The following is a 26,927-nucleotide window of genomic DNA, read 5'->3' on the forward strand; positions in this document are numbered from 1 at the left end:
AACAAATTTAACCATGTACGTGTGGGAGTCCCAAAGATGTGAGGCTCAAAGACAGGCTGTTGAGGTTTATATGCCCACTGTGAGCTAAAGAGAAGGGGATATGGGTCTGAGACATCTAAGGAGAGGAAGACAATCCTCAGGAAGATGGGAAGAGCAAATAAGTGTTCAGTAAACAAATGTTTGCCACGCCATGTGGAGCAGTCTTTCTAATGTAAAGAAAGCTATCTTTGATAATAGCTCTCTTCCTGGTGCAAGCTCCCTCCCTAGTTTCTTTTAGGCTGCTAAGGGGGAGGTAAAAAGCTTATCCAGAGTCTGCCGGGCCTTAATTGCCTTCAGCTGAAGACAACTGCAATTCAATTCAATTATTTTCAGTTTGAAATAATCCAGCCAAAGTGGCACATTCTGGGGCAGCCTGCCCTGAACCCCATGATCCATCAGGCGTTCTCAGATTCTGCTTAGGTAAAGGGTGAATGAGGCTCTTTCTTAGCATCACTATTCTTGACACACCATCCTCATAGAAGGAAAGAATAAAAGTGCTTTTTTAGTGTCACAAAGGTACCCAGTTGTAACTTCAATTTTCCGTGTTTACCTGATCAGTTGTGTTCTGAAACGATTCTTGTGGATGTGGGGTGAAGACATCTGGATGTGAGTCCTCTTTGGAGCTTGAAGTTACTTCTACCAGACCTTTTTCAGCATGTGTGACAGACGCAGGCCTGGTGAGCTCTGGTGTCTGGCTGGAAGGTACAGGCGTGGCTGATACTCCCTGCTGTGTGACTCTGGGTGGTACTGCAGGAAATGGGCTGATAGAATGGCACAGGGTCTTGGACTAAAAGATAAAAATATGTAAAAGAAAAGGCTAAATCTGATTTTACCAAATGATGAATAATTAAGGCAGCGTTCCCAAAATTGCTCTAGACTCCCCATGTCCTGGGAGATATTAATAGGCATTTTTCTCGAAAAGATCCTATATGCCAACAGTTTTGAGAAAGTGGCGAACTATCTTATCCTGTTTAAGATTCACAATTTGTATTATTGTGCTTATTGTCAACCATTCAATAAATTATAAATAACATCTACTGTGTGCTCAGCAATGTTCTTGGGAACTGAGGATATAGCAAAGAACAAAACAAGCCAAGTTCTTGCCCTCAAGGAGCGTCCATCTTTGTGGTGCAAATGATATCATGCACTGAACAAGTGCCATGAAGGAAACAAAACAAAGGTAAACAGATGAAGAGACAGAGTGCTCAGCTGTCAGGAGAGGGCATTTTGCTGAGAGTTGAATGAAGGGAGAGAAAAAGCTCTGCCAATACATTGGAGGACATCTGAGGGGTGCAAAGGCCCTGCGGCCACAGCCCACTGGGTTTGTTTGAGGAAGAACAAGGAGGCTGGATGAGCAAAAGTGGGAATTGTGGGGGATCAGAAAGATCCTGGGGTGGGTGGGAATGAGGGAGGGGGTGGTGAGAGCACATCACATGTCAGATAGTTGAGAAGAGTATGATTTGACTCTGAATGAGGTGGAAAGACCCCAGGCGCTTTGAGGAGCAGCAAGATCTGACTCCTGGGATGAAGGACCCCTGGGACTGCTGGGTTGAGAATGGACAGAAAGGGGCCAAGGGTGGAAGCAGGGAGATCACCAGGAGGCAGATGCAAAGCTTAGCTGGGACACAACGGTGGCTCGGGCTGGGGTGCAGCAGTGGTGACGACAGTGAGGAATGATGATGCTTGGGGCACATGAAAGGCTCTGAGACGTCCTACAGTCAAAACCCTTTGTTTCCTTTCCTTCTAGCAACATTTTAAACAACATTGGTTGTTATTTTAAGGAATAGTGTTTGAGAAATACTGATTTAAAGGGTTATTTATTTCATCCCTGTTCTCTCTTATACTGCTAGAAACACTTTTTTTGCAGTTAATGTTGGATCAAATAAATGTACATCTATATCTAGACATGCACTGAAAGGCTTCTATGTAGGACACAAGGAAAGAAGGCTGAGAAATTTCTTGAAGGTGAAATTTTATAGATTGTGCAGAGTTCCTACCTTTATTTTCTTGTCACTCAGACTTCTTTTTCCCTTTTTAAAAAGAACTTAAATTTCATTGCATTGCATATATTTTTCTAAGATGCCATACTTCCTTGTGGGCATGAAGCAGGGAATAAACAAAACAGACAACCAACAAATGATAATTACACCAATATGAAAGCCAAAGAAAGGCTTTAAAATTTTCTTTAATAAAGCATCCATCAAACCTGATTCTTTCCTGCCCTTAAGTACTTTTCTTTCCTTTTTAGAAAACTATATTTAGGGCACTCTAGGAGACAGAGTGGAGTTCTGGCAGGACCCACCAGGATTGACAAAGAGAATAATACTTCAAGATGTGCATTGTGAAGGTGAGTACTTACAAGATTAGCACCAGCAGGTTGGTGACATGTGGTTGAAAGATGAGTGGCTACGACAGAAAAAAAAGAAAGTTGATTAAGTTCAAGTAAAAGTCTAGAATAGAAATATTTCTTTCTATTTTACTTGAGGATTATTCTTGGCCAAAAACAATGCAAATTGTTTCATATAGGAACCACAGTGATCACCTCCCACTCTTGATACATCTGCAGACAAGCCAGAATTCTGGAGTGGAAGCATCCAACACTATTGTTGAATTCCTTTGTTTACTCTTCCAAGACCCAGACCCTCTGTATGAAAATAAGTATTAAATCATACCATTCATAAAGTTGCCACAATATAAACATGACTGCAGAAATACTTGCCTTATAATTTTACCAAAAGGAGGGGATCTTTATTAATAAATCAGAGCATATTTCTGACAGACTTTTGGAAAATGATCATTCACAACATTTTACCAGATTATCATTATTGCTTTCATTCTCTTTCCACATTTATTCAGGAGGAAAACTCTGATCTGAAGGCAATATCAGGGTATTAACATGTCTATTTGCTATGAACTTAAGTTGATCGTTCAAAGCATGAGCACCTAGACCCATTCAAACTGACCTGCCTATAGCAAGCCTACTCTGCCCTCTCTTATCTTTTCTTGTAACATTCCATCTGTTGTTCATATGTGTGTATAGCAGCAAAATCACTGCAGCTACTACTGCTGGGGAAGGCCAGAGTTCTGAGATGTTCTTCTGATCAGGATGGAGGACTGAAGAAAGAAAATAGATTCTGAGTCAAAAGACCTGGCGTCCAGAGCTGGTTTGCCTTTTACTGTAACTATGAAGCTTTGAATAAATTACTTAACCTCTTAGTTTTCTCATCTGGAAAATGGGCATAATAGTGTCCAATGATGTGAAAATTAAACAATGTATGTAGAACTGAGAAAAACATCACCTCAGATTAGGGTCATTAGGTTGATAGCTTGCTGGGAACATGCAATTGACTCTGAACTTTAACTGCAGATCAGAGGAGGGGTTGTGACCACTAAATAAGTCAGCAGGCTGCTGAACTTAGCATGATCCAATTTTCAGTCTACTGACAAACACTGTGTTTTGGCAGACCTTGCCTTAAGAGATAAGGAAAAAACAAACAAAATGGAGCCTATGAAATAGCATTCTAGAGCCTGGGAACTGACTCCAAAGTACTCAGTGGAAAGTATATCTCTGAAAATTATTAACAGCAAAATCAAGAAAATATTTCAGAAAGCTGTTTAATATCCTTAAACAGAAAACCAACTAAGGCTAAAGTGCACAAGACTGAGATAGATTAAAAGAGAAATAAATGATGTTAGAGGATTTCAAGAAAACCAAAAATGCTACAGAAAAATTAAAATCCATGTTGGAGGTAATACAGAACAGAACAGATGTGGAAAAGTCAAATTAGTGGTATGCAGGAGAAATGTGAAGCATTCTCTCAGAATGCAACAGAAAGAGTGATAAATAGGAAACCATCTTTTTACTGAAAAGAATGACAGGAAAGATACGGAGGACAGAAACCAGCAGGATAGCACACAGATAACTGGTATTTCTTAGGGACAAAACCAGAGCAATGAAATAGAAGGGATAAATGAGTGGAATAGAATAAAATTTTCATGAGCCAAGAAAGATTTATATTATAAGATAACATCACATTCTAGGCAAAAATCAGTGAAAAGTAACCTAGATACATGCTAAGAAAATTTCTGTAGTACAAGCATTAAAAACTCTACAAGCAATCTGATGGGGGGAAAAGGCCATCAGAAAAAAAGGTGGGCAGGGGCTAGCCTTAGTCTTTTCCACTATAGCATCAAATGCCAAAGACAAGGGAATGATGTCTATAGAGTTTTGAGGAAAAGATTGTGATTCACCTTCACGCAGAGAGTGTTGGTTATTCACTGTACCCTACCTTCCACAGGAACAGGGTAGCCCAGCTAAGGGCTACATTTCCCAGCTCTCACTGGTGTGGGCATGTGGTCAGGTCCTGGCCAGTGGGAGATGAGAAGAAGCAATAGGTGTAAGTTCCAGGCTGTGCCCTTAAAAAGGATCAGCACCCCCTCCCCCCACTTCCCGCTCCCCTTCCCACTTGCTGGAACATGGAACATGGAGTCGGGGGAGCTAAAACAGCTTCTTTATGGACCATGAGACAGATGCTACAAGTTCATGACCGCAGAACAAGGAAGAACGGGCTTGGGTCCTATCAGCCTTAGACTTCTTACTCAGACTGTTACGCAAAAGAGAAATTAATTTCTGTTTTTGTGTAAACTACCATTTTGGCCCTTGTTATAGCAACTGAGCCTATGTTTTAACTGTACACATGTTAAAATATGGCTCATTGGTGTTTAAGTATCCACATCACGCCCAACATGGAGTCACTCAAGCTAAGTCCCACATCAGCAAAGGGCTCTCCCAGGAAAGGAAGGAGGAGGTCAACCAGTCAGCGCCTGCCTGCCAGCAAGAGTTACGTAACCCGGCTGGAAGACTTCCCTTTGCTCCATATAAGGGAAGTAACCCTATTTTAACCAATCAGCAAATGCCCAGGATAACTTCTTTGTTCCTACTCACTTTGTCTATAAAAATCTCTCCCCTTGAGTGACTCTTGGGAGCTCCTTTCTGTCTGCTAGGTTGGTTGCTGCCTGATTCATGAATTACTGAATAAAAGCTCACTAGATCAGTAAACTGGGGGAAATTTTCCTTTTAACATTGGGAAGTGACAAGAAAGACCCCTTTAGACTATTCACAAGTTGCCAAAATATTTCCACCAATAGAGCTTTCTTAGAAAAACAATCAGAATAGAGATGAGACAAAATTGAGAACTTAAGAGTAGTTATGGTACAAAGTGGTCGGTGACAAAATACAAGACCAGTTAAAAGAGAAGTTCTAAATTATTGTTGGAAATCTGACTTTGACAAAAGTGTAAAAAAAATACTCTTAAGAGAAGTTGTGTAATGTAAAAATAATTTAATATAGTAATCACCTGAATAAAACCCACAGAATATCCTAACAAGATCTAGGGAATGAGAGTGGGGAGTGGAAAAACTAACTCATGCTATAATCCTTTAACCAGATGACAGGATTTCAAAAGAGACTTTCATTTTGAGCCCAAAAGAGTAGAAAAAAATAGGTATAAGAATTTTTTTCCCCCGAAGTATAGTTGGTTTACAATGTCGTGTTAATTTCTGACGTACAGCATAGTGATTATCAGGATGTGTTTTTAAAAAGAAAAACAACTTCTTGAAAGTAAACAGTTAAAACAAGAATATTAAAGAACAAAATTTCAACAAAAGACAGAAGAAAGCAAGAAAGTATTAGAACCAGAAGGCATATAACAAGGCAAGAAAGGGTACCTGTTATTAAAATAAATTTTGGGGGGTGGGTATGCTTAGCATGCCCGAGGTCCTGGGTTCAATCCCCAGTACCTCCGCTAAAACTTGTTTTTGAATGTGATAAACTACTATAAAAATATTCTCAAAGTGAGTAAAATAATTAGATATATTTACATTAAATTTAAGAGGGTTACACTTAAAGTGACACAAAATTTTTTGAAGGACCATACATACATAAATATAAGGCAATCCCCAAAATAAAGCTGTCTCAACGAGATTTTTTTAAGTTATTTTTGAACAAACTCGACTACATAAACTTGAAGGATGTAGTGAAACATCAAATGTCCACTTATTTAATATAGTAATTTAGTTTTCCAAAGGAATATTTAAAATTACATGTTATATCAAGTAGTATATTAATTTAGAAGCATTGCTTTCCTGAAACTCCCACTTCATGACATAGCTTTATTCAAACTTTTCAAACGCATTTTCAACATTATTGCTTTAATAATAACTAGAATAATTTGCAGAATTATTCAATGGTTCCCCAAAATATACCATCTTTACTTCTGTCTAATACTTTCATCACTTTGTTCCCAACTCACAAATACATATTTACAAAGCATTCAGAAAAGTTGATTTTTACATTTGCTTTCTAGATATGTATTCATGTCTCTACAGCAGTAACACTTTCTAAACTGCTCTTTTAAGGCATACTTAAAAGATTTAATGACAAGAACAACTAAATCTTTAAGTTGTGAGGGCATACCCCTAAGAGTAATCACTAGATCCCACTTAAAATTTATCTTTTTCTCCCATTCTCTCAGCTAATCTCTAAAATCAGCCAACACTGATATCGACCTGAGGCCATTTCAGGCTAATGCATTGTCCCTAAATAGTATTTGGTTTTCAAACATTAAAAAGAGAGAGAGAGATCACACTTTGAAAGAATGCACAGACTTTAAGACTTTCTTTTTTGATGGAAAATTTTGGGGGGAAAAAACCTTGTCTTTTATTTGGGCATATGTGAAAATAGGATGACCACAAGAATACCAAGAAAATAAGCATCCATAAAATGAAAGCAAAGCCTCCAATATTAAGATCAGACAAAACAGAATGCAATGAATATTTGGGGGTACCTGTTATGAATACACACTTCAGCATTAATTCACCTGTACATCCGTTAAGGGAAGGATTAATATCACTACACATTACCTGAGGTCACTTTATTTCTCAGTATTGTAACTTCTCTTTTTGTCTTCTTGGGTCTCCAGTGTGAATGAGAATTATTTCCATTTCTTTCATAACTGGTATCTTGGTCTGAAAAGGCATCTATTTGGAGGTCAATGCAAAAGTTAACTTACAGAATACAGCTCTAGATGGAAGTCTATAAAATAATCATTACAAGCACAGATGTGATACTCAAGAAAACACAAGTTAAAGATTACTATCCAGTTTTTTTTAAAGAATAATAATGCAGGAATTATGAAGTAGGTCTTTTGCTCTGGAGCACAGTCATATCACTGTGTACTATCCAACATCTCAAAGTTAGGTCCCCTGATTGGGTCAGCAGTGAGAAGACCGAGAATTAAGTTTATTTTAAGAAATTACATTCTAAGCATAAGATTCTTCTTTGTGTTTGATAATCCTTATGGGTAGAGACAAAAGAGGATTAGAAGGTGGGCAACAGCATTCTTGAACACGCCTCCTCGTGTGCACTGGCTGTTTCTCTTCATGCTGCAAACGTGGCTGGAGAAATCATTCAACCTCGCTGACGATGTTTCAGCTGAAACTGAGAATCACTTACCTCCAGGGGCCTGCCCTCACCCTGCCTGGTAATCATACTGCATTTCCCTAGTCTATTCTCGCTCCCACTCTCCTGGATGCCCCTGTTCCCTGATCCTCATTCTCAGGTCAGGTGACAGAACCTTGTCTTCTACCACAAGGAGAAAATGGAAGTAATTAAAAAAGTCTTTTCCACAGACTCCTACCATTAAATCTGCCCACGTACCAGCACCTGCACCACAGATACCACCTTCTTTCCTGTTACTACAAGCTCTCCACACTCACACCCAAAGTGAACCACTAGCTGTGCACTAGCTCAGATCAGCAACACCGTCCTTGCGTACTCTTTTCCCCACAGTAGGAGCAAGCGTGCAATTTGAGGATAATGTTAAGCTGATGATTTTCCTAAAACACAGAGTGTTTCCAAGGATGTGCAACACCGGGACCGTAGCCAGCACAGCAGACAGCGCTACACATATTTTTTCAGACGTCCCTAGGACAGAACTCCATTTATCAATGGTTGTTGTGTCATCCTATGATCATTAGGTTTGAAGTAATGAGTTCATAATATTACTTACTTTATGAATGGCATAGAAGTATTTCAAAGTTTTCCCAACCAGTTTGGCTGTCTTGGCTCATACAAGATATTTATTAACCCTATTACAACACCACTTTTAACACAAACTGTTACTTATTATTCCAACTTGTATACTAGTCTAGCTTTAATGCTTTTGTATGTGAGCTTAATCTTTAAGTGCTTTTATTTTTTTAAATAAAAGAAAAATCACGAGCTCAACTATTCAAATGTTGATAAAGTCAATCTGTAACTGAAGTAATACTGTACAATAATACGGAGCATGAGACTTCTCTTTTGAATGTTAAGGAACAAATTTACAAATACTTCTACCAATATGTTATTTTGGAAGAGGCATTTCTTAAATTCACAGTAAGATGTATAAACACTATGACAATAATAGTTACTAGCAGTATTGGATCTCCAAAAGTGTTTTCACCTTTGACATGAATGTGAAGCTATCTAGAAGCAGAAAGTAAATTTTGAACAAAAAATAGAAATTGCATAATAATATAATACTAAAAGCAATAATTGCAATAGTATGCCAGGCGTTGGTCTAATATCTTATCCTCCTAACCATCCTTGGAAAGAAACCAGGCTACGTGGAGGTTAAGTTGCTTGCCCAGGGCGCCACCCCTGGAAAGTCAGAGACACAAGGTACAAACTCAGGAAGCCTGACTCTAAGAGCCTGAGCTCTTCACCAAAGTGACATCCTCCCTCTCATCACTGGAACGCACACTCAGAATTTGCAGAACTGGCTTGGATAAATTGAATAGAATTCTTTTTGTCCAAGATTATGTTCTGCACAAACATTCTACATTCTATGGCAGAAATCTCTTGCAACTACATGAATAATATCAGGAAATGCGTTTTTACTCCAAAACCTACAGTAGCTGAGAATCTCTAAAAACTCAATTCTAGGAGAGTGAAAAATGGATGGTGTATTGTTTTATGAAGCATCCATAGATGCTTTATATTTTAATAAGAACGTATTTGTGATTTTTTAAAAAGTGGAACAAAATTTTTATCTAGACAGCCTAAGACATTGTAAAGTCTCTGGGAATTCACTGAGCTAAGAATAAATATTTTATGTAACTACTATCAAGAACACTGCTTAATTGACAAAAAACCCAACCACACACACACACACCCCCTCCTTAATTCTCACCTCCTACTCCTGAAGAAGCAAACCTCTAACTGATCGCAAGCTCCTCTATATTCCACCATATTTTATTTTCCTCCTTTGCTTCCTGTTCTTCCCTCTAAAGCCCAAAGGCCGAACGGGCTAGGGCGGTATGTGTGGAAAATGGGGTTTATCAGTACAGTTTCTCTCACACTCCACCCAAGTCAAGAAATGAAGGAAACATCAAGGCACAGGTCTTCCCAACTACCAGGGTGGGCTGCATGAGGAAGTCACTGTGGTCGCTCACTCTTAGACTCTTCACCTAATACTCTCACATGCTCTTCTCATTTAGAACTAGTTTATAAAAATTAGGTCCTTGGCAGCATGGGCTTCACCACTTACCAGCCTGGCAAATGAAATAATGCCTCTGTAAGCACAAGTCCACTTTTGATGAGATCCATTGGGAGTTTTTCGACAAGTAAATACAGCTGGTGGACCTGGTGTCCCGGGGGGTGGCGACCTCTGCTGCAGGGAGACCAGAAGCAGGTGAGCCTCATACTCAAAAGCAAGCATTAAAAAAACCACGTATGAAGACCATATCGCTAGCTTCCAAAAGATGAAAATTTAGAATTTCTCCCCACAAATTATTATTTATTTTTTCATATTATGCATTATCACAAGGTTTAGTATCAATTTAACTAAACCTCAATGAAGATGATGATGATATAATACTGCCTTGGATTTTTCTCTAAGACCACAAGATTCTGGTGTATAATTCTATGTTAAAAAAATTACATAAAAAAAGACAAGAGGCAAATAATTTTTCTCCATTTCTGGTTAGGAAACATGGAGCTGAGAATGATAAAAGAGGTATTTACCAGGGGAAAAAATGATAAAAGGTTTCTCATTTCAGAATCTTGCACAATAATTTTAGTGAAACAGTAGGTAAGTTAACTTTTGATAGGCTCAGAAAAATCTCATCATTTTTGTTACACAGAGCAAAGGCTGTACCACAAAAGTGGAGATATTTCAGAGGAATGATGGTAATGAAGTAGAGTGACTGATTCTTCTGTATACAAAAGCAGAAAGATGAAAGATTTTTTCCTTCTCTTGTCCCAGAATAAAAGTAAGTTTCCTTCATAAACACTAAACCTCAGAGTCTTTTACCTGTGTTGTTTTTTCCTTGACGTTGTTTTCCCAGTGGCACTAAGTTTTTCCCAATCCACCACTTGCTCCCTTCTTTCAGAAAGTCCAAGAGGAGATCTTGAATCTCCTGGTTCCAGGTGAAAGCAAGCTGACCTCCCTGAATACTACAGTAATTTTCTGCATCCTCAAAGGTGCAGTGAAACATATTCAGCTGATAACAATGATTTTTTTCATGTTGCTCTGGTCTATTTAGCTCACTTCCTAGAATGATACCTGTTCTGATGCATAACCAAAGCCAGGTTCTTCCTCTGAAGAACATTTTCTGGGATCTGTGAGCACAAAGAGTGTAAGGGCTCAGCAACTGCCTGGTCCTTTAAATATATTCTTAGTGGGTTTGTCTTACTTATTAATATTATTCTTTTAGGAACTGGGGATAATTTGTCAGGGAGACAAAAGGTTTTGTTCTGTTTCTTTTTCAAGGACCCAGGTGGAGTTCTTATAAGCTGAAAACAAATATGAAAGATCAATAAAGCAATGGGCCTTTATAACTGGGGCACCACCACCTGTGTCTATATACCAGCTATGCCTTTAGCTTTATAATAGATCTTTATTTGCTAAGTCTAAGCTGTAAGGGGGTAGAGGATGATGAATATCTAAGTCAGTGTTGCTAAAAATTGAGTAATGTATTGTTGTTGTTTTTTTTTAATAAAAACCATTATTGCAGACCCCTAGGATGGATTTAAATTATTGTATTATTTCTTAAATACATTCACACACAAAACTAGTCATAATCTCTATTCTAAAGCTCTTGCATAATCATAAAAGTCAAAGAATAAATATTTGATGAAAGGATGAATACAAATCAAATACAAACAGAACTGAAAACCAATGAAATTCAAATTTTGCTAAACTAAATAGCTACTTATCAGATAAACATGGTTCTGCTTGACCACTGCAAAGGTTCTTTTGAATCTGTCATGCATGTGACTTCATGCTGTAGGGAAGAATCAGTTCTCTCACCACTTTATTTAACTTGCTGGAAAACCTTTGTTCATACAGCATGTCATTGCATCTTCATCTGTAGCACATCTATCATTTATTAATTTTAGCCAGTTTTCTTTCTTGGCACTAAAATGAGATCATAAATACAAACAAACTTGGGCACTGAAATTGCCTGGCATGTCTCAGGGTTCAATTGGTTATCTAAATGATCCAAATGATGCTTAGATTACTTAAAAAAAATTACTGTGTAAGTAGATAGCAAAATTAAAAATTCTCTCAAGTGCAGGCCCCAAGAATACATCTCAGTTTGAAAAACACTGCAGTAATCAAATGATTAGTAAGATGAAATATGGTATGGTCCCTACTTTCAAAAAGTTTACAGTCTAGTTAGGGAGGAAAAGATACAGTAAATGTAGTTAATAAAGCAAAATAAGTGTAGTTAATAAAGCAAGTTCCACTAGAGAAGTTCACATGAGGAAGATCTATTTCTAGCACTTAAGCATATAAGGGTGGTCATGTTTAGATAGAAGTTAACAGGCATCCTGGCAGGAGTCCACGAGGGTAGTGGAAGTGAGACAGTGGAAGGCATCTTTAAAGAGAAATAATGCTCTCTGTGTGCAGGGGGGTTGGGGGATGGCTAGTGGGAACTGAAACTACAAAAGTGAAATGTTTCAAATGCTAGGAAAAAAGAGTTTGCAATTTATTTGGAAGGTTTCTGAGCAGAGACCAAGTCTGGTCTGCAATGGTACTGTTTGGGTGCAGGACACTGTCAGTTTTCATTAAAGTCTTAACTTCCCAACATCCTTATAAACATACATACATTCATACATACGTTTTAGGCTTTTTAAAAATGAAACCCGATGCAAGTGTAATATTCTCTGACAGTCAACACAGGTGTCTTACACAACGCAGTGCTGTAATTCATTTCAACCCTTTTTAGTGCCCTATATATATTCTCAATCCATGCTTTACCTAAAGCACAAGCACTCTATCAATGTTTAACTTAAATGATCGAAAATTGGTGAGGCTGCTGCTTAGAACTGAAGAATCGAAGCATAGGTAGTTTTCTGTCCAGACTGCAGGACTCAGGAAGGAAAGGTCCGCGGAGCGCCGCCGGAGCCCGAGAGCCCTGCCGCAGCTCAGAAATCTGGAGGCTGGCGGGCGGAAGAGGCGTGGCGGCAGCGATTGCGCCCAACCAGACCCTCGGGGCGGAGCGGGCCCGTCCCAGCCCCGGAGCCGGGAGCGGGGAAGGGCTGCCCCACCCTTCTGCCCGGCGATTGGTGAGTTGGCAGCTGGAGGGGCGAGGATTAAAGGATTTACCATCATCTCCACCAATGGAAACGAGACAGAGGCGGGCCTAGTTGGAGGAAGGAGCATGGCGTGGAGACACCTCAAAGTGAGTCCAGCAAGTGTGGATCTGCGGTGGCTTGGGAGACACTGGGTGGCGAGACGGGCGAGGGGAGGATGGGGCGCCAGCCTGGGCGAGGTGTGGAAGGGAGGCAGCCCGGAGAGCGTGGGCCTCTTTGGCACGATTGTGTCTTTGGGGACAGCTGCAAGTGGTCATGCGCGTGCATTTACACGTGTACGTTTACTCAGTGTAAACGTACACGTGTAAACGCGGTAGATGCCGATCTGGGTCAGCGTACATGAGCCTTTATTGAGCCCGGCACAGGGGCGCCTAGTGAACACAGGACCACCTAGCACTGTGTGCAGGATCTGGCCTGAAATGAAATTGCAATTAGACATGTTCCCAACCTTTTAAGATAAAATTTTAGGGCAGGGTCTGTTTAACGGAAGCTCAGATATTTGTTGATCCACATACAGGGCGTTCCTACAATCTCCTGGAGGAGACTAGAATCGAGACAGTGAATCCTAGATCTACGTTGAAGGAGAGGAGTGATCCTTAAAGGCAAATCTGATCAGATCACTTCCTTCTTTAAGAGACAACTCAAATCTTTATTCTGGCCAAGACCCCTGCCTTCTCCCTAGCTTCTTTTTAAGCCGTACTCTCCCTCACTCCTTGGTCCCAAACTATTTCCCTTCCTCCATTACTTGGGTGCATCTCATTCTCCTCTGCTGCCAAGAGAGTGGAGACAGCCTTTATGCAGGCACACCCTCTCTTCTCTCTGGCCTCCTAGTTAATTCCTATCTATCCTTTGAGTATCAGCTTTAAGTCACTTCCTCAAGGAAGCCTTCCTCTACCTCTTGTAGGTTAGGTTCTTCTGTTACTCTTTACTCTTTTTCTTCATAGCACTGTCACAGTTATATTTGCATTATCATTGATTTCTGTCTCCTCCTGAGACTACTCAGGAAAGCAGGGACTCAAGTCTGTTCAGCCCACCTTTGAGTGCTCAGTCACTATGTGCTAAGTGAATGAATGAGTAAGTGACTCAGCATCTGGCAGTGATTAGAGAAAAGCTTTATGAGCAACGTTTGAGCTTGATCCAAGGAGACCTGATGCTCCTTTTTAAAAAGTTTTGCAACCCTCGTCACTATCCTGAAATGGAATTTATAATACAATCTTCTATAAGTAATTTAAAAAAGTCAACATAATGTTCTAACTGGAATGTAAAGGCTAAATGAATTTATAATAAAATGATATGTATTTCGACATGTAAATATTAGGGCATAAGTCACCTAGATAGGTGTTTAAGCCTCTACTTAGAAATTCTAGAGGCACAGGTATGTTTTATTGGCAAACATCCCAAGCAAACCACTGTACCGTTCTGGATGAGATTTTCTGAAATGGTGAGTGATCTTGTTAATGTTCTGTGCCAAACAGTATAGTCATCCCTGGAAAGTCAGTGCAGATGAAAACCACACGGGAAACTGTATTTATGTGGTGAAATAGACTTGGCGGTTCTAGGCTCAGACAGTATGAATGGATATTTTTTACTTAGTGAACATCAATAGGATGTTCAAACGTCATACAGGATAGGGTCAGTTCTGACTTTACTGATTCCTGCCCACTAAATGTATCAGCATTCCCCTCAGATGCCCACCATGTGTCCCTACGGGGCTGTACTGCCTCTCTTGAAACACCTGGCCTGGAGTCCTTCAGGGCCAGAGTTGTGTGTGTCAGTTGAACTGTAGATACAGCCCTGACTGTAGAGGCCAATACGTGAGCAAGAAATGAAGGAGACCAGTGTTAGCAGAAGGCTAAGGACATTGCTTCCTATGAAAGGTCTTTTATGTCCTCTGTGCGTGTGTAAAGGGTTCAGAGAAGGCGCTGCAGCCCAGCCTTGAGGGAGCCCTATCGGCTCTTTCTTCCAGAAGCGGGCCCAGGATGCCGTGGTGATTCTAGGGGGCGGAGGACTTCTCTTCGCTTCCTACCTGACAGCCACGGGGGATGAGCATTTCTATGCGGAACACTTGATGCCGGCTCTGCAGGGGCTGCTGGACCCCGAGACAGCCCATAGGCTGGCCATTCGCTTCACCTCCCTGGGGCTCCTTCCTCGTGCCACGTTTCAGGACTCTGACATGCTGGTAGGTGCTCCTGTAACACCCTGTGTGATAGATACAAGGGTCAAGGTTAGAGTGCCCTAGTTTATTCAGCTGTGGATGATCCTTTTGAAAGCCAGAGTCCCAAGTCATCACCCTCCAAAAAAACTGTCATCCCCATCTACAGATCAGGAGCACTGAGGTACAGGGTAATTAAGTGACTTACCCAAAGGCACACAGCTAGAAGTGGCTGAGCCAGGATTTAAACCCATGGAGTCTGAGGTTGGCATCTGTCCCCTTCACCACCACCCTGCCTCTGCCTCGCCGAGGTCTCCGGTAGCTCAGTGTTCAGCTCTGCTGAAAAGGGCAAGCCAGAGTCACTAACATCTAATCTGATGGAGCAGGTCGAGCCCAACCGTTTGAGGAAAGGATACATCTCCTGTCCCAGCCTCCTTCCGTCCTGTATTCAACTGCTGCCTTTATGATCTCTTTCCCACCTTTTAATATATTTGTCTCACTACTAGATTTGTTGGCTGCATCAAGGCAGGAATCCTGAATCACTCAGGAGTCAGGCTAGATCAGACAGTAATTAGGCTTCAGTTGCTCTTATTCTAGAGAACAATCTGGAAGCCACCCCACATCTGACAGAGAAGAACCTGCCTGGTTCTGGGGCCCAGCAGTCAGTTGTGCCCAGCCAAGCACTCTCCTCCCTCCCACGCACACAGGAGCCATGGGGACATTGCTGGGGTTTTTTATCGCCAGCCTGGGGAGGGGTGCAGCAGGGGCTGACTAATAATTAAGATAATTAAGGATTTTGCTGCCTGACCCTGTTTTAGAACAGCACTGTCTAGGGGCTGAAACCAATGAGCCACTCCCTCCCACCAGGAGAGTGGACAAGAAGGTACGATTCTTAATCACAACTGGAAAAGACAGTGCCCATCTCCTGCTCAGCCCATGGTGGAAGCAGTTTTTCTCCTGGTGATGAGGAAGCCAGATGGTTCTCAAACTCTAGCTGGCACCAGAACCAGCTGGGGAGCACTGTTAAGAATAGATTCAAGGTTAGAGTGCCCTAGTTTATTCAGCTGTGGATGATCCTTTTGAAAGCCAGAGTCCCAAGTCATCACCCTCCAAAAAAACTCCTCAGAGCTCCACTCTGCCCCAGCTTCCACAAAGATTCTGATTCCTTAGTCTGGGGATGGGCCCTGGGATCTGATGTTTAACTGGTTCCCCAGGTGAGTCTGACATAGATGTGCCAGGGACCACGCTCTGAGAAACACCAGCACAGCCTTGTGTGTCTGTGATTTTGTCTCCTTCATTATAGGAAGTGAGAGTCCTGGGCCATAAGTTCCGAAATCCTATAGGAATTGCTGCAGGATTTGACAAGCATGGGGAAGCCGTGGATGGACTTTACAAGATGGGCTTTGGTTTTGTTGAGATAGGCAGTGTTACCCCAAATCCTCAGGAAGGAAACCCCAGACCCCGCGTCTTCCGCCTCCCCGAGGACCAAGCTGTCATTAACAGGTAAGTGGCCCAAAGTAACGGGGCCTTCTTCCCAGCAGGCCACTCAGGTGTTTTTCCTGTCATACAAGGGGGATGGTTTTCTGCCATTTGGAATGTTTGGGAACCATGTTGAGCATCTTCTCTGTGCAGGCGTAAAAGCAGGTTTTATGATTTCAGTTTAACACATATACACACTGAGGCTGGGAGAGTTATACAGCAGCTCCACTCACGGGATCAGAAGCGGGAGAACTTGGGTATGGACTTCAGCCTACTTGACTTTAGAGTCTGCTTTTTCCCAGCAGCTCCACTCACAGGATCAGAAGCGGGACCTACTTGACTTTAGAGTCTGCTTTTTCCACACTGTTACTCCAGGACCCTTGCCCGGCCCTGTCCAGGAGAAATATCACGTGAACACCATATATAACTTAAGATATTCCAGTAGTCACAATAACATAGTAAGAAGAAATAGATGAAATTAATTTTAATAATATATTTGACTTATTATTCGTAAGTTTATCATTATGCTAATTATAAATACTTAAAACATGCTAAGTATCATCATTTTAACATATAAGCAATATATAGATGATTAGCTATTTACCTTCTTTTACTTGTAGCAAGTCTTCAAAACCCGGCGTGGTTTCCGTCCAGCACTCTTGGTTTGGACTGGCTGGGCTTCCAGGGCTCCGTGACCACACGTGGCCAGTGGCTCTTGCATCTGATAGCTCAGCCCCAGCCTCTAGCAAACTGGAAAATTTAACAGTCAACATAGACAGCTGCTTTTAGGAAGAGAGATCCTTCTAGATTGTGTACAGCCCTTTTCCTTGTAATCCCTGGGCAACTTTCACTACAACACATCCAGAAGTGAAGAAGTTCCCCCTTTTTGGTAACAGAATTTTTAGAGCCCCTTTGATGGGGATTTGAGAGGCACCTTTGGGACCATTAATGGCCTTCTGGGAGACTGATGCCTGGGAGCTTTAGTTGGCTGCACATGCCACATTGTGCTTGTTTCAGGGAAATTTGCAAGCATTAGACATCAAGTTATTGATCTTTCTCCTGTGCTGCAGGCTGGGATCGATATCTGCAGAATGTTCAGGCAAAAAATATTTGTTTATGATTCAGCTACCCCAAATAACTGCAGGTACCAGGATGACGGTCCTGGCAGAATCCCAGGGGTGAGAAGCGGCAGGAGAGGAGGGAGGAGAGTGTGCTCTGAGCACATGTGCATTCAGCCTCCTTGCTCTGTGTAGCACAGGGTGGGTGCTGAATGAACACTAAGTCGACGAGTGCATGTATCTCTCAGGTGTTTTGGGCTGCAAGTTAACAAAGTGGCTTAAAGAATAGGCATTTGTTACTATTTTCTTCTCATAACAGGTATAGTAGGCAGTTCTAGGGATGGTTGAGCAGTGGGGTGATGTCAGGACTCTGGTCCAACTTCTCTGGGCCTTCCCTTCTTGTTTGTAAGCCGTCTTCCCCAGCCGCTATATCCATATAGCGGGTAGGGGATATTTTCCCAGAAGCTCCCTGGCATCACTTTGTGTCTTGGCGACCAAGCTCCATCACACATCCATGCTTCAGTCGCCAGTGGGGCTGGGAAGGGAGTCATTGGCATTTTCACCCTGTGTCAGGGGAGCTGGGTTCCACCAGCAAGGAAGGAGGGAGGGAGGATAGCCATTAGGTCAGCAACCCACAGTGGTGAGCAAGAGAGACAAGGCCCTGCCTTTGTGGAAGGTCTAGTGACAGATGATAGAGAAGACATGTCCCTTGTCCTTAAGGTTGTAACGCAGTAGGGGAACTGAAGCATATACATATGTCCCGAGCCAGGAGAAAGACAGGTACAAAGCACTCTATAAATGCCAGGAGGTGAGAGATCATTTGTGGCTGGGAGCTTTCTGCGAGGAGAGGGAGCGTTTGACCTGGACCAGGCAGAGGGCAATTTAATAGGCAGAAAAGATGGGGAAATGGAGTGGAAGGATAGGTTCCAGGAGGCGTGTTGATGGAGCACAGGCAGCAGGTGGGAAGGTGGGTTATCAGTGGTGAGGGCTCCGCTGGGGGAGTGGCGGGTATTGCGGAGGAGGGGGGCCGATCCTGATGGGCCTGGGGGCAACTGTGTGGCCCAGTCTGGGCTGTTTACAGTGCGAGTTGGCTAGTGGTTTGTTGGGCAAATTTTAATCTTTCCCTTTGTGCTTAATGTGTTCTGGCAAGTTCTCTAGGAGTTCCAGAGATGTTTAGACCTCAGCAGTCTAATATCTGGCTCTCTGAATTTTTTTTTTCTCTTTTTAAAAGCTATAGTATAGGGTGAAAATGGCCACAGAACCACCTCTCCAATGTCTCTGCTTTCTGGCCGAGGTTCTCTTACCTTGTCCCCTCCCCCATCCTCTGTGCACGACAGGTACGGATTCAACAGTCACGGGCTCGCGGTGGTGGAACACAGGCTACGGGCCAGACAGCAGACGCAGGCCAGGCTCACAGGAGGTAACGGGGGCTGCATCGGAGGGCCTTTCCTTCAGCTGTTGGAAGGAAACTTGGGGAAAGTCAGGATGTTCCTAGTGAAATGAACATGATTGAGCAATAGGGAAACACTGTGGAACTCAGGGCTCCTCCCCTAGAGGCATTTTCCTGGCTCCACCACAGTCTTCAAGATTTTAAGTGAATTTCACAACTGAGCAAAGATACACTTAGTTCCTGCCTCATTATGTAACCTGTGTTCTATCATAACCGGGGCACCTTGGAAATAAGCCGAGTGGCTGCTCCGTGATCACGCAGGCAGTTAAGGTGTGATCACAAACTGAGCAGTCTTCCCACGCCCTGCTCTGATGTCCTTTTGTCCGTTATATGAATAATACATATTGATTATAGAAGCATTAGTAAATACAGAGACACATAAAGAACATTATAATTACTCCCTCTCTTCCCCACTCAGCGATAACTACTCCTGGCATTGGGGGAAACAGCTTTCACGACTTGTTTGCAAACACCATGCATTTTTGAGGGCTGCCTTTGGAGGTGCCGATGTCTGTTCCCTGGGGCTCTCTGCCTGGCTGTCCCTCGGGTTGCCCTAGAGGTCTTGGTGCTGTGTCATCTTCACTGTATCTTCCCAGGTGTCCTCCGAGGTTGTGTGGGGCCACGGCTATCTTCCTTCTTGGGCTCCTTGTGAACCCCTTCCAGGAGGTTAGCCTCATTAAGTGTCCTGGTGGTGAGATGAGAAAAACCTTTGGATATTGGATTCACTTCCAGAAGCAAGTTGAAAGGGCAGAGGCAGTTAGCCATCTGATTTTGGGAGTGGGACATGACCTTGTTTGAAACTCCCTGGCTTTGGCAGAACCAGCCTTTGCTATCTTGCAGGCCTTCCCGTTTGGGGAACTTTGAAGGTCTTGATAGGACTTTTATGGTTTGTGGGACTCTCCGGCCTTCTTGTCTCCCTTTCCTTCTTTTAACTGTCCTCAGTGCCCCCTGTACCACTTTTCTCCCCTGTTCTCCCTCGCTTGTCCCCTCACCCCCAGTCTGGCGCTAACGTTTGCTGGATTAAAACAAAACCCCAGAGCAGAGCTCTGCATGTGGTGCTCACCAGCAGCGAGAAGCCTTGAAGACAGCTTTTTGCTAGCACCACGCCAAGGAACGTGAGTTGTTAAAAGCCTTGGTGCCCTGAGGGGACAGAGTGATTGACCAATTTTGTCTGACTCCAAAATCTTGTCATTTTGGACTAATGACTACTAATGAAGGATCCACTGGCTACATGAAAACATACTCTTTTAAGCCGGGTTACCTGTGTGGGAAAGAGTTAAGAGCTTCCAAATCATCTTCGCTTGATTTGAGAAGCTTGGAACACCTTGTTACAGAACTTGTCTGATTGGGTTCTGAGCCCCTCCCTCACCTTCCACCCATGAAATTAGCTACACAAGTCTCACTCACGTTCAAGACCGGTGACTGCACTTAGGGTGTGAGAAGTAGTTAGCAGTACTGGATGTTCTTCAGTCCTCCCTGACCTGACTCATGTTTTGTGACCTACCTGGACCTTCCAGGTCTTTTCCCAGCCAACAGGTGGAAAAAGCATCTGGTACCACTGATACAGCTCAGCCTTTGCAGATAAGGTGGTATCTTAGGAGAATCAAGTACAGACAAGCCCTCTCTTTCACACACAGTGTGTTTCTGAAATGTGTTTTTCTAAGTCGAAAATACAAGTCAAGTGATAATTCCCTGGATTTTAAAGTAAGGTGGCCATATCACTTACTGTACAAATTAAGACACTTTTGAGAGTGGAAGGGGTGCAGGCATTAATAATTATGCCCAGGCTACAGGAGAAATCAGGGCTGTCCTGGGAGCAATGGGATATATGGTCACCCTTGTTACCGGGAGGAGTCCCTTCTCAGAACGGAAATTGTAAAATCATTCTGCCTCTACATTTTGGGCATGAGAATTGAACATATTTTCCAGTATTTTGTACATACTCTGTAATTTTGCTTTTTTTCACAACTGCACAGTCACTTGACCCACGTCCAATAAGCGGCCCTAGAGAGTAAACTGTTGCCCCTCTGATGCTACTGATTTGTCTGTTCAGTTGTATTGCACCTATGAGCCCTACCTTTTTAATCACTAGTATCTGCATTCCTAATTTTTTCATTTTCCATTAAATTTTTAAAAAGAAAAAGGGCACACAGCACTAAAACATCCTAGTAGTTTGCCCAAACATGGCTCCGCAGACGAAGGCGGCAGGCGGGTTCTTGGTCAGCAGGCTGCAGCCCCACGCAGTGGTTCACAGAGTTGGTCGGCTGGTGCAGGAGAGGTCACATTTGGAGTGGGAAGGCCTGTAACTGTGTGGGCTGCTGAGTCAAGGATGGCTTCAAAATGTTGCACAGGAAGTGGTGTGTGGGGATAAAATCCTGACCGGCAATATTTACAGATGGGCTGCCACTGGGAATAAACCTGGGGAAGAATAAGACCTCGGTGGATGCTGCCTCGGACTATGCAGAGGGGGTTCGCGTCCTGGGCCCCTTGGCCAACTACCTGGTCGTGAACGTGTCCAGTCCCAACACGGCTGGGCTGCGGAGCCTTCAGGGAAAGGCTGAGCTGCGCCGCCTGCTGACCAAGGTGGGCAATTACATCTCTAGGCCCTGCTCCATCAGCCTGTCCTACCTATTCATTCTCTAGGGCGAAGCTTCCACATCACTATTCAGGAGTTGTCTGTAACACCTGGGCCAGTTAGGACTCCCTTATATAACATTGACTGTACTCGACAGTAATTAATTACTCAGTTCTCTCTCCCTGCTGCTAATCCATTATATCTGTGAGAACAGGGACCATGTCTCTCTCATTTACCACTCTGTCCCTAGCATCTAGCACATTAATGAGTGGAAGAAGGGAATGACCTGTCACAAAGAGTACTTGTGACAGCATCTGTTATCTCTTTAAGGAACAAAAGTCTAAATAAACCTTAAAATATTAGCCAATGCCAATGACATTAGGGACTCACTCTTGGGGGTCCCTTGGTTCAAGAGAATGGGATCAGACTCATCTTGATGGGGGTCTTTTGCAAAATTGAGAGCTTTGTTTCCTGAAAAGGAGAAATTGCTGTCTTTTTAGTTTGTTAACTGGTGTGAAAACACACCGTTCTGCAGCTGCAGGTCACGGCTGTACCATCAGCTGCAGTCTCGGGGGTCCCCATCCACAGCTCCATGTTGTTCTAGGTGCTACAGGAGAGGGATGCCCTGAAGGTAGCCCACAAGCCGGCTGTGCTGGTGAAGATTGCTCCTGACCTCACAGCCCAGGACAAGGAGGATATCGCCAGTGTGGTGAGAGAGGTGCGAGCTGGGGCCTGGGGGATGCCCTTCACTGCCTGTAGAGCCACCTGGCCGGCTGGATTAGCCCAGACGGCAGTCTCTGTGGTTTCCTTCCTGTTCTATCGAGGGCTGGTTTGGTCTGTCATGATGTAAATCATCACATGCAGGCATACCTAGGAGATATTTCAGGTTCAGTTCCAGATCACTGCAGTATAGTCAGTCACATGAACTTTGTGGTTTCCCAGTGCATATAAAATTTATGCTTCCACTCTACTGTAGTCTGTTAAGTGTGCAACAGCATTGTGTCTAAAAAAAAGTACATACCTTGATTAAAAAATACTTTGTTGCTAAATAAAATGCTAACCTTCATCTGACCATGCAAGGTTGCCATAAACCTTCAATTTGTAAAAACTGCAGTATCTGCAAAGTGCAATAAAACAAGGTATGCTTGTAACAAGAAGTAAATGTCTGAATACATGTTTGAATGGTTCTTTTCTCCTGTCTCGTCCCTCCTCTTTCCTCATCTTCATTCAGCAAGGGCTTTAAGGCTGTGCTTGCATCCTTCAGTCTTGTTCAGACTGGAGTAGTCTCTCCAGTCCAGCACCAGGTCTGTGTGTCTTGGGGTGTAGGGGAAACACACACTGAGCCCATCAGTCCTGGGTTCATATCCTCTTTCCACCGCTTACTACCTGGAGGTCTTGGACAGGATGCTCTGAAGTGAGTTGTTCTAAGGATTAAACTCTGTCCTGGCGGAACCATCCGGGTGGTGGGTACATGATGGCTGCTGGTGTCATGTTTAGGCTCACCCTGACACTTGCTCAGGAAGCAGTGAGTGAGGTCTGGTCTAGCTCTTGTTTCCGGGGGCTTAGCTGCAGGCGCCCAGACCGGGTGCTGTCTCCACCCCACAGGGAAGCTTCTCCAAGCCGGTAAGTGCCCTTACGGGAGAGCTCTTTCTCTGTCTCACACTGCAGTTGGGCATCGATGGACTGATTGTAACGAACACCACCGTGAGTCGCCCTGCCAGCCTCCAGGGTGCCCTGCGCTCTGAAACGGGAGGGCTGAGCGGGAAGCCCCTCCGGGATTTATCGACACAAACCATCCGGGAGATGTACGCACTTACCCAAGGCAAGAAGTCGGTGTCTGTGTGTTCAGATTTGCTTGTGGTTGGGCTCCGGGGGCGTATGATTAGGTCGGAGTTCCTGAGCCGCAGTGCTCAGCAGGGGGCCAGGCGGAAACCAGACTGAGCTCCTGGTCCTCACGGCGCTGCCGTGTGCTTCTCTGCAGGCACGGTGCCCATCATCGGGGTTGGCGGTGTTGCCAGCGGGCAGGACGCGCTGGAGAAGATCCGGGCGGGGGCCTCCCTGGTGCAGCTGTACACGGCCCTCACCTACCGCGGGCCGCCCGTGGTGGGCGGGGTCAAGCGGGAGCTCGAGGCCCTTTTGAAGTGAGTGGGGCCACGTGGCTTGAACCAGGAGAAGTTAATGTGGTATCAACTCAGGATGACTCAAATCAAGGGAATGGTATTCATCTGCCTCTGTTCTTCACTGAAATAGCATTTGATGGGTACACCTGGGACTCAGGGGACGCTTACTCTGTTGAGCTTTTGACAAAGGATAAACAGTGCCAAGGAATTCAAGATTAACTTCTGAGGCAGTGGTGTTTACAGGCCTGAGGAGTTCTGGCGGCATTCCCATGAATTCAGTAACATTGGCTTGACCTCAGGGAGCTGTCAGGACTCAAAATTTATTCCCTTCCTGGTCTGAAGACCTGGGTAAATTCCTGGGTGAAGACAGTGTAGAGGGCACGAGGCATGCATTTGGGAGAGCGAGGCAGGTGCAGCTACGGACTAGAGAGAGCCTAGGTGCACATGGGCTTCCATTAAGAGCAGGGCCCTTCCTTTACCATTTGCTGAAATTGCTTTGTTTCCTTTTTCCAGGGAGCAAGGTTTTACCAGAGTCACAGATGCCATTGGAGCAGATCATCGGAGGTGAGGATGAGACGTGGGAAGCCTAATCTGGAAACTTCCTGCTAAATCAGGCAAGCCTTTGTGGCTGATTGAGAGAGAAGAGCCATATTCCCCAAACCACAAGGGTCACCAGCAGCAAGACCAGGCTTTCTTCAATCACTGGTCAGACCAGGAACTGCATCCGTGATTCTTTCTAGATTTGAATCCTAGGATCCTTCGATATTACAAGGCCATTAGACATTTTGGGGGGGTGGATCATGGAAAAAATAAAGCTATTTAAAAACTGGATTTAAATCCCAGCCTTCACTGGAGGGCACAGGCTTCACCCAGATGCCACGGGTCTCTGCTACCAGGGGTCTGCAGTGGGCTTCCCAGCAGTTTGACTTTTCATTCTATCTTTATTCTTATTTATTTGGAGTTTTTAACTGTATTTTGAAAATAGTTCATTCAAACTTAGACAAAGGCTGTAAGAACAGGGCTTGGAGATGGCCGTCCTTTCTGTGTCTGCACACAGGCTTCACTGTGTCTGGTCCTGACCTCTTCTGACAGTAACACCGGTCATTCTAGATTAGGGCCCACTCAGTGACCTCATTTTAACTTGGTTATGTCTGTCAAGGCCGTCTCTAAACAAGGTTACATTTTGAGATACTGCCGGTTTGGGTTTCAACACACCAGTTGTGGAGGGACACAGTTCAGGAAACGGGCTTGCTGCCCCCTGCTTTAATGTCTGCGCCTCAGGCGCCATCGGGCAAACAGGTTCTCCAGGTGCCTGAAGACACTAGGCAAGAGGCTAAAGAGGTCTAGTCAGTAACTGAAGGAACAGAGAAACGTTTTTGAAACCGAAAAGCAAATGGTGATGGGGGGCTGAAAGCCTTGTCTGGGAAGTGCTGCTGACGTCAGCACGCCTTCACAGCAACAGGAAGTTACCTTTGTTCCCATCATTTCAGCCCAGGTTTTCTTTTTAATTTGATTTCTCAGTAGCTCTGTGGAAAGGCCTGCAGCTGCTGTGGAGACAATATGTCCTGTAGCCTCACCGTTCAGCCTTGGTCTGGCCGACTCCTGCTGCCAAGACACCCATAGCCAGTCTCCTGCTGGCTTTCTCAAAGATCTTTTTCCTGTTTTGTTTTTTTTTTTTTTTAAAGAATCTTATTATGAAAATAATACCTACCATAAATTAAACAATATTGCCCCCATATAAAAGTTGTCTACCTCTTCCCCCCTCAGTTCCACATATCAGAGGTAATCACAGTTAACTTTTATATCTATCTATATTTTTCCACTTTTTTTGTATATGCAAGTACATTTTTTAAATCTATCTGCACATACATAAATATGTTTCAAGAAGAACAATACAAATAACTTTTTTTTTTAAATAATGAATCATATGAGAGTAAATTGCTGCTCTGATGCGCCATCACCCCAAATACTTTAGTGTGGATTTCCTGCAAACAAGGTACATTCTGCAGCCAACCATAATACAACCATCAAAATCAGAGTATCAGTACTGATACATTAATTCCATCTAATCTTCAGGCCTGAGGTAGGCAGAATTCCTAAAAATGCCTTCCCCGTCCGCAAATGCCCCGCCCTAATCCCAGAAACCTACAAATTTGGTATTACTCCCCTGACTGTGTCATGTTACATAGCTTAAGACAGGAGCCTCCTTGAGGAGCAGGGGTTATTTGGGTGGGTCTAATCTAATCATACGAGCCCTTTAAGAGCAGAGTTTTCTCTGGTTGGGGAGGAGGATACTGGAGAGATTCGAAAAGCATGAGAAGGACTCGAAGGGCTGCTACTGCTTTGAAGATGGGTTGGTGGCATGTGAGAAGGAATGTGTCGGCCCCTGCTGACAGCCAGCAAGGAAACAGGTTCTCAGACATACAGCCATAAAGAACTGGACTTTGACAACAATCTGAATTTGGAAGCAGATTTTTTTTAAATCTCTGGGTAAGAACCCAATCTGGCCAATGCCTTGATGCTGGCCTTCTGATACTGTGAGCAAAGAACCCTGCTGGGCCTCAACTTCTGACATGAAACTGTGCACTGCTACACGGATGTTGTTTCAGACCACTAAACTGTCATGTGCTACGCAGCAACAGAAAACTACTGCAGGCCAGCTCCAGCTACTACTGTCCCAACCCTGTCCTTCACTGTACAAGTGTCCAGTTCAGAATCCCGTGTTGCATCTGGTTGTCGTGTCTCTACGCGTTGGTTTCCTTCTGTCTGGAGAAGCTCCCACCTGTCCTTGACTTCACGTCCTTGACACTTTTGAAGATGATGCCACTTACTGTGAGAACGCCCATTGTTTGGGGTTGTCTGGGTTTTTGCACGACCAGATTTGGGCCGTGCAGCTTCGGTGGGAACGCTACAGCAGCAGTGCTGTGTGCGCCTCATGTCCGACCAGGTGGTGCGTGATCACCAGTAATGTCTGCGTGGGTCACCTGCAGGTGTGTCTGCCAGCCCTCTCCACTGTAAAGCTGCTCGTTTTTCTTTGTAATTAGGCAGTATTAATAGAAATTAATAGACTCACAGACACAGAAGACACACTGTGGTTACCGGGAGGGAGCGTGGTAGGGAAGGGAAGATTAGGAGTTTGGGATTAACAGATACACACAACTATATATAAAATAGATGAACGACAAGGGCCTGTTGTATAGCACAGGGAACTATATTCAATTTCTTGTAATGAGCCATAATGGAAAAGAAACTGAAATAATATATGTATGCATGTATACGTATAACTGAATCACTTTGCTGTAACCTGAAACTAACATTGTAAATCAACTACACTTCAATAAAAAATAAGAATAAAAAAAACTAAGCAAAAAAAAAAAAAAAAAAGAAGAAGAAAAGAAAAAGACTGGAACA

At 43.6% G+C, this 26,927-nt stretch overlaps 1 protein-coding gene and 1 long non-coding RNA gene across 5 annotated transcripts; one reads left to right on the top strand and one right to left on the bottom strand.

Moving 5' to 3' along the window:
• Positions 1-746: 746 nt before the first annotated feature.
• LOC141578660 (uncharacterized) lies at positions 747-18,936 on the bottom strand. Of its 2 annotated transcripts, none has more exons than XR_012509251.1 (10): positions 18,676-18,936; positions 16,918-17,063; positions 15,043-15,173; positions 14,709-14,881; positions 11,394-11,501; positions 9,630-9,749; positions 6,961-7,077; positions 4,329-4,403; positions 2,399-2,445; positions 747-826 (listed from the first exon to the last, which is right to left on the bottom strand). It is a non-coding gene; the product is annotated as an uncharacterized LOC141578660 (long non-coding RNA). The 2 variants fall into 2 exon arrangements; XR_012509250.1 differs by having other exon boundaries at positions 9,630-9,752.
• DHODH (dihydroorotate dehydrogenase (quinone)) lies at positions 12,517-25,195 on the top strand. Of its 3 annotated transcripts, XM_010960713.3 has the most exons (9): positions 12,524-12,771; positions 14,649-14,861; positions 16,138-16,337; positions 18,709-18,791; positions 21,217-21,404; positions 22,001-22,114; positions 23,065-23,218; positions 23,378-23,537; positions 24,030-25,195. In XM_010960713.3, exons 1-9 carry the CDS (start codon positions 12,751-12,753, stop codon positions 24,082-24,084), a joined length of 1,188 nt encoding a protein of 395 aa, XP_010959015.2. In that variant the 5' UTR covers positions 12,524-12,750; the 3' UTR covers positions 24,085-25,195. The 3 variants fall into 3 exon arrangements, with proteins under 3 accessions (XP_045377090.2, XP_045377095.2, XP_010959015.2); XM_045521134.2 differs by lacking the exon at positions 23,378-23,537 and having other exon boundaries at positions 12,517-12,771; XM_045521139.2 differs by lacking the exon at positions 14,649-14,861 and having other exon boundaries at positions 12,520-12,771.
• The last annotated feature ends 1,732 nt before the right edge of the window (positions 25,196-26,927 follow it).

Source organism: Camelus bactrianus, chromosome 9, assembly GCF_048773025.1.
Source record: "Camelus bactrianus isolate YW-2024 breed Bactrian camel chromosome 9, ASM4877302v1, whole genome shotgun sequence".
Lineage (NCBI taxonomy): Eukaryota > Metazoa > Chordata > Mammalia > Artiodactyla > Camelidae > Camelus > Camelus bactrianus.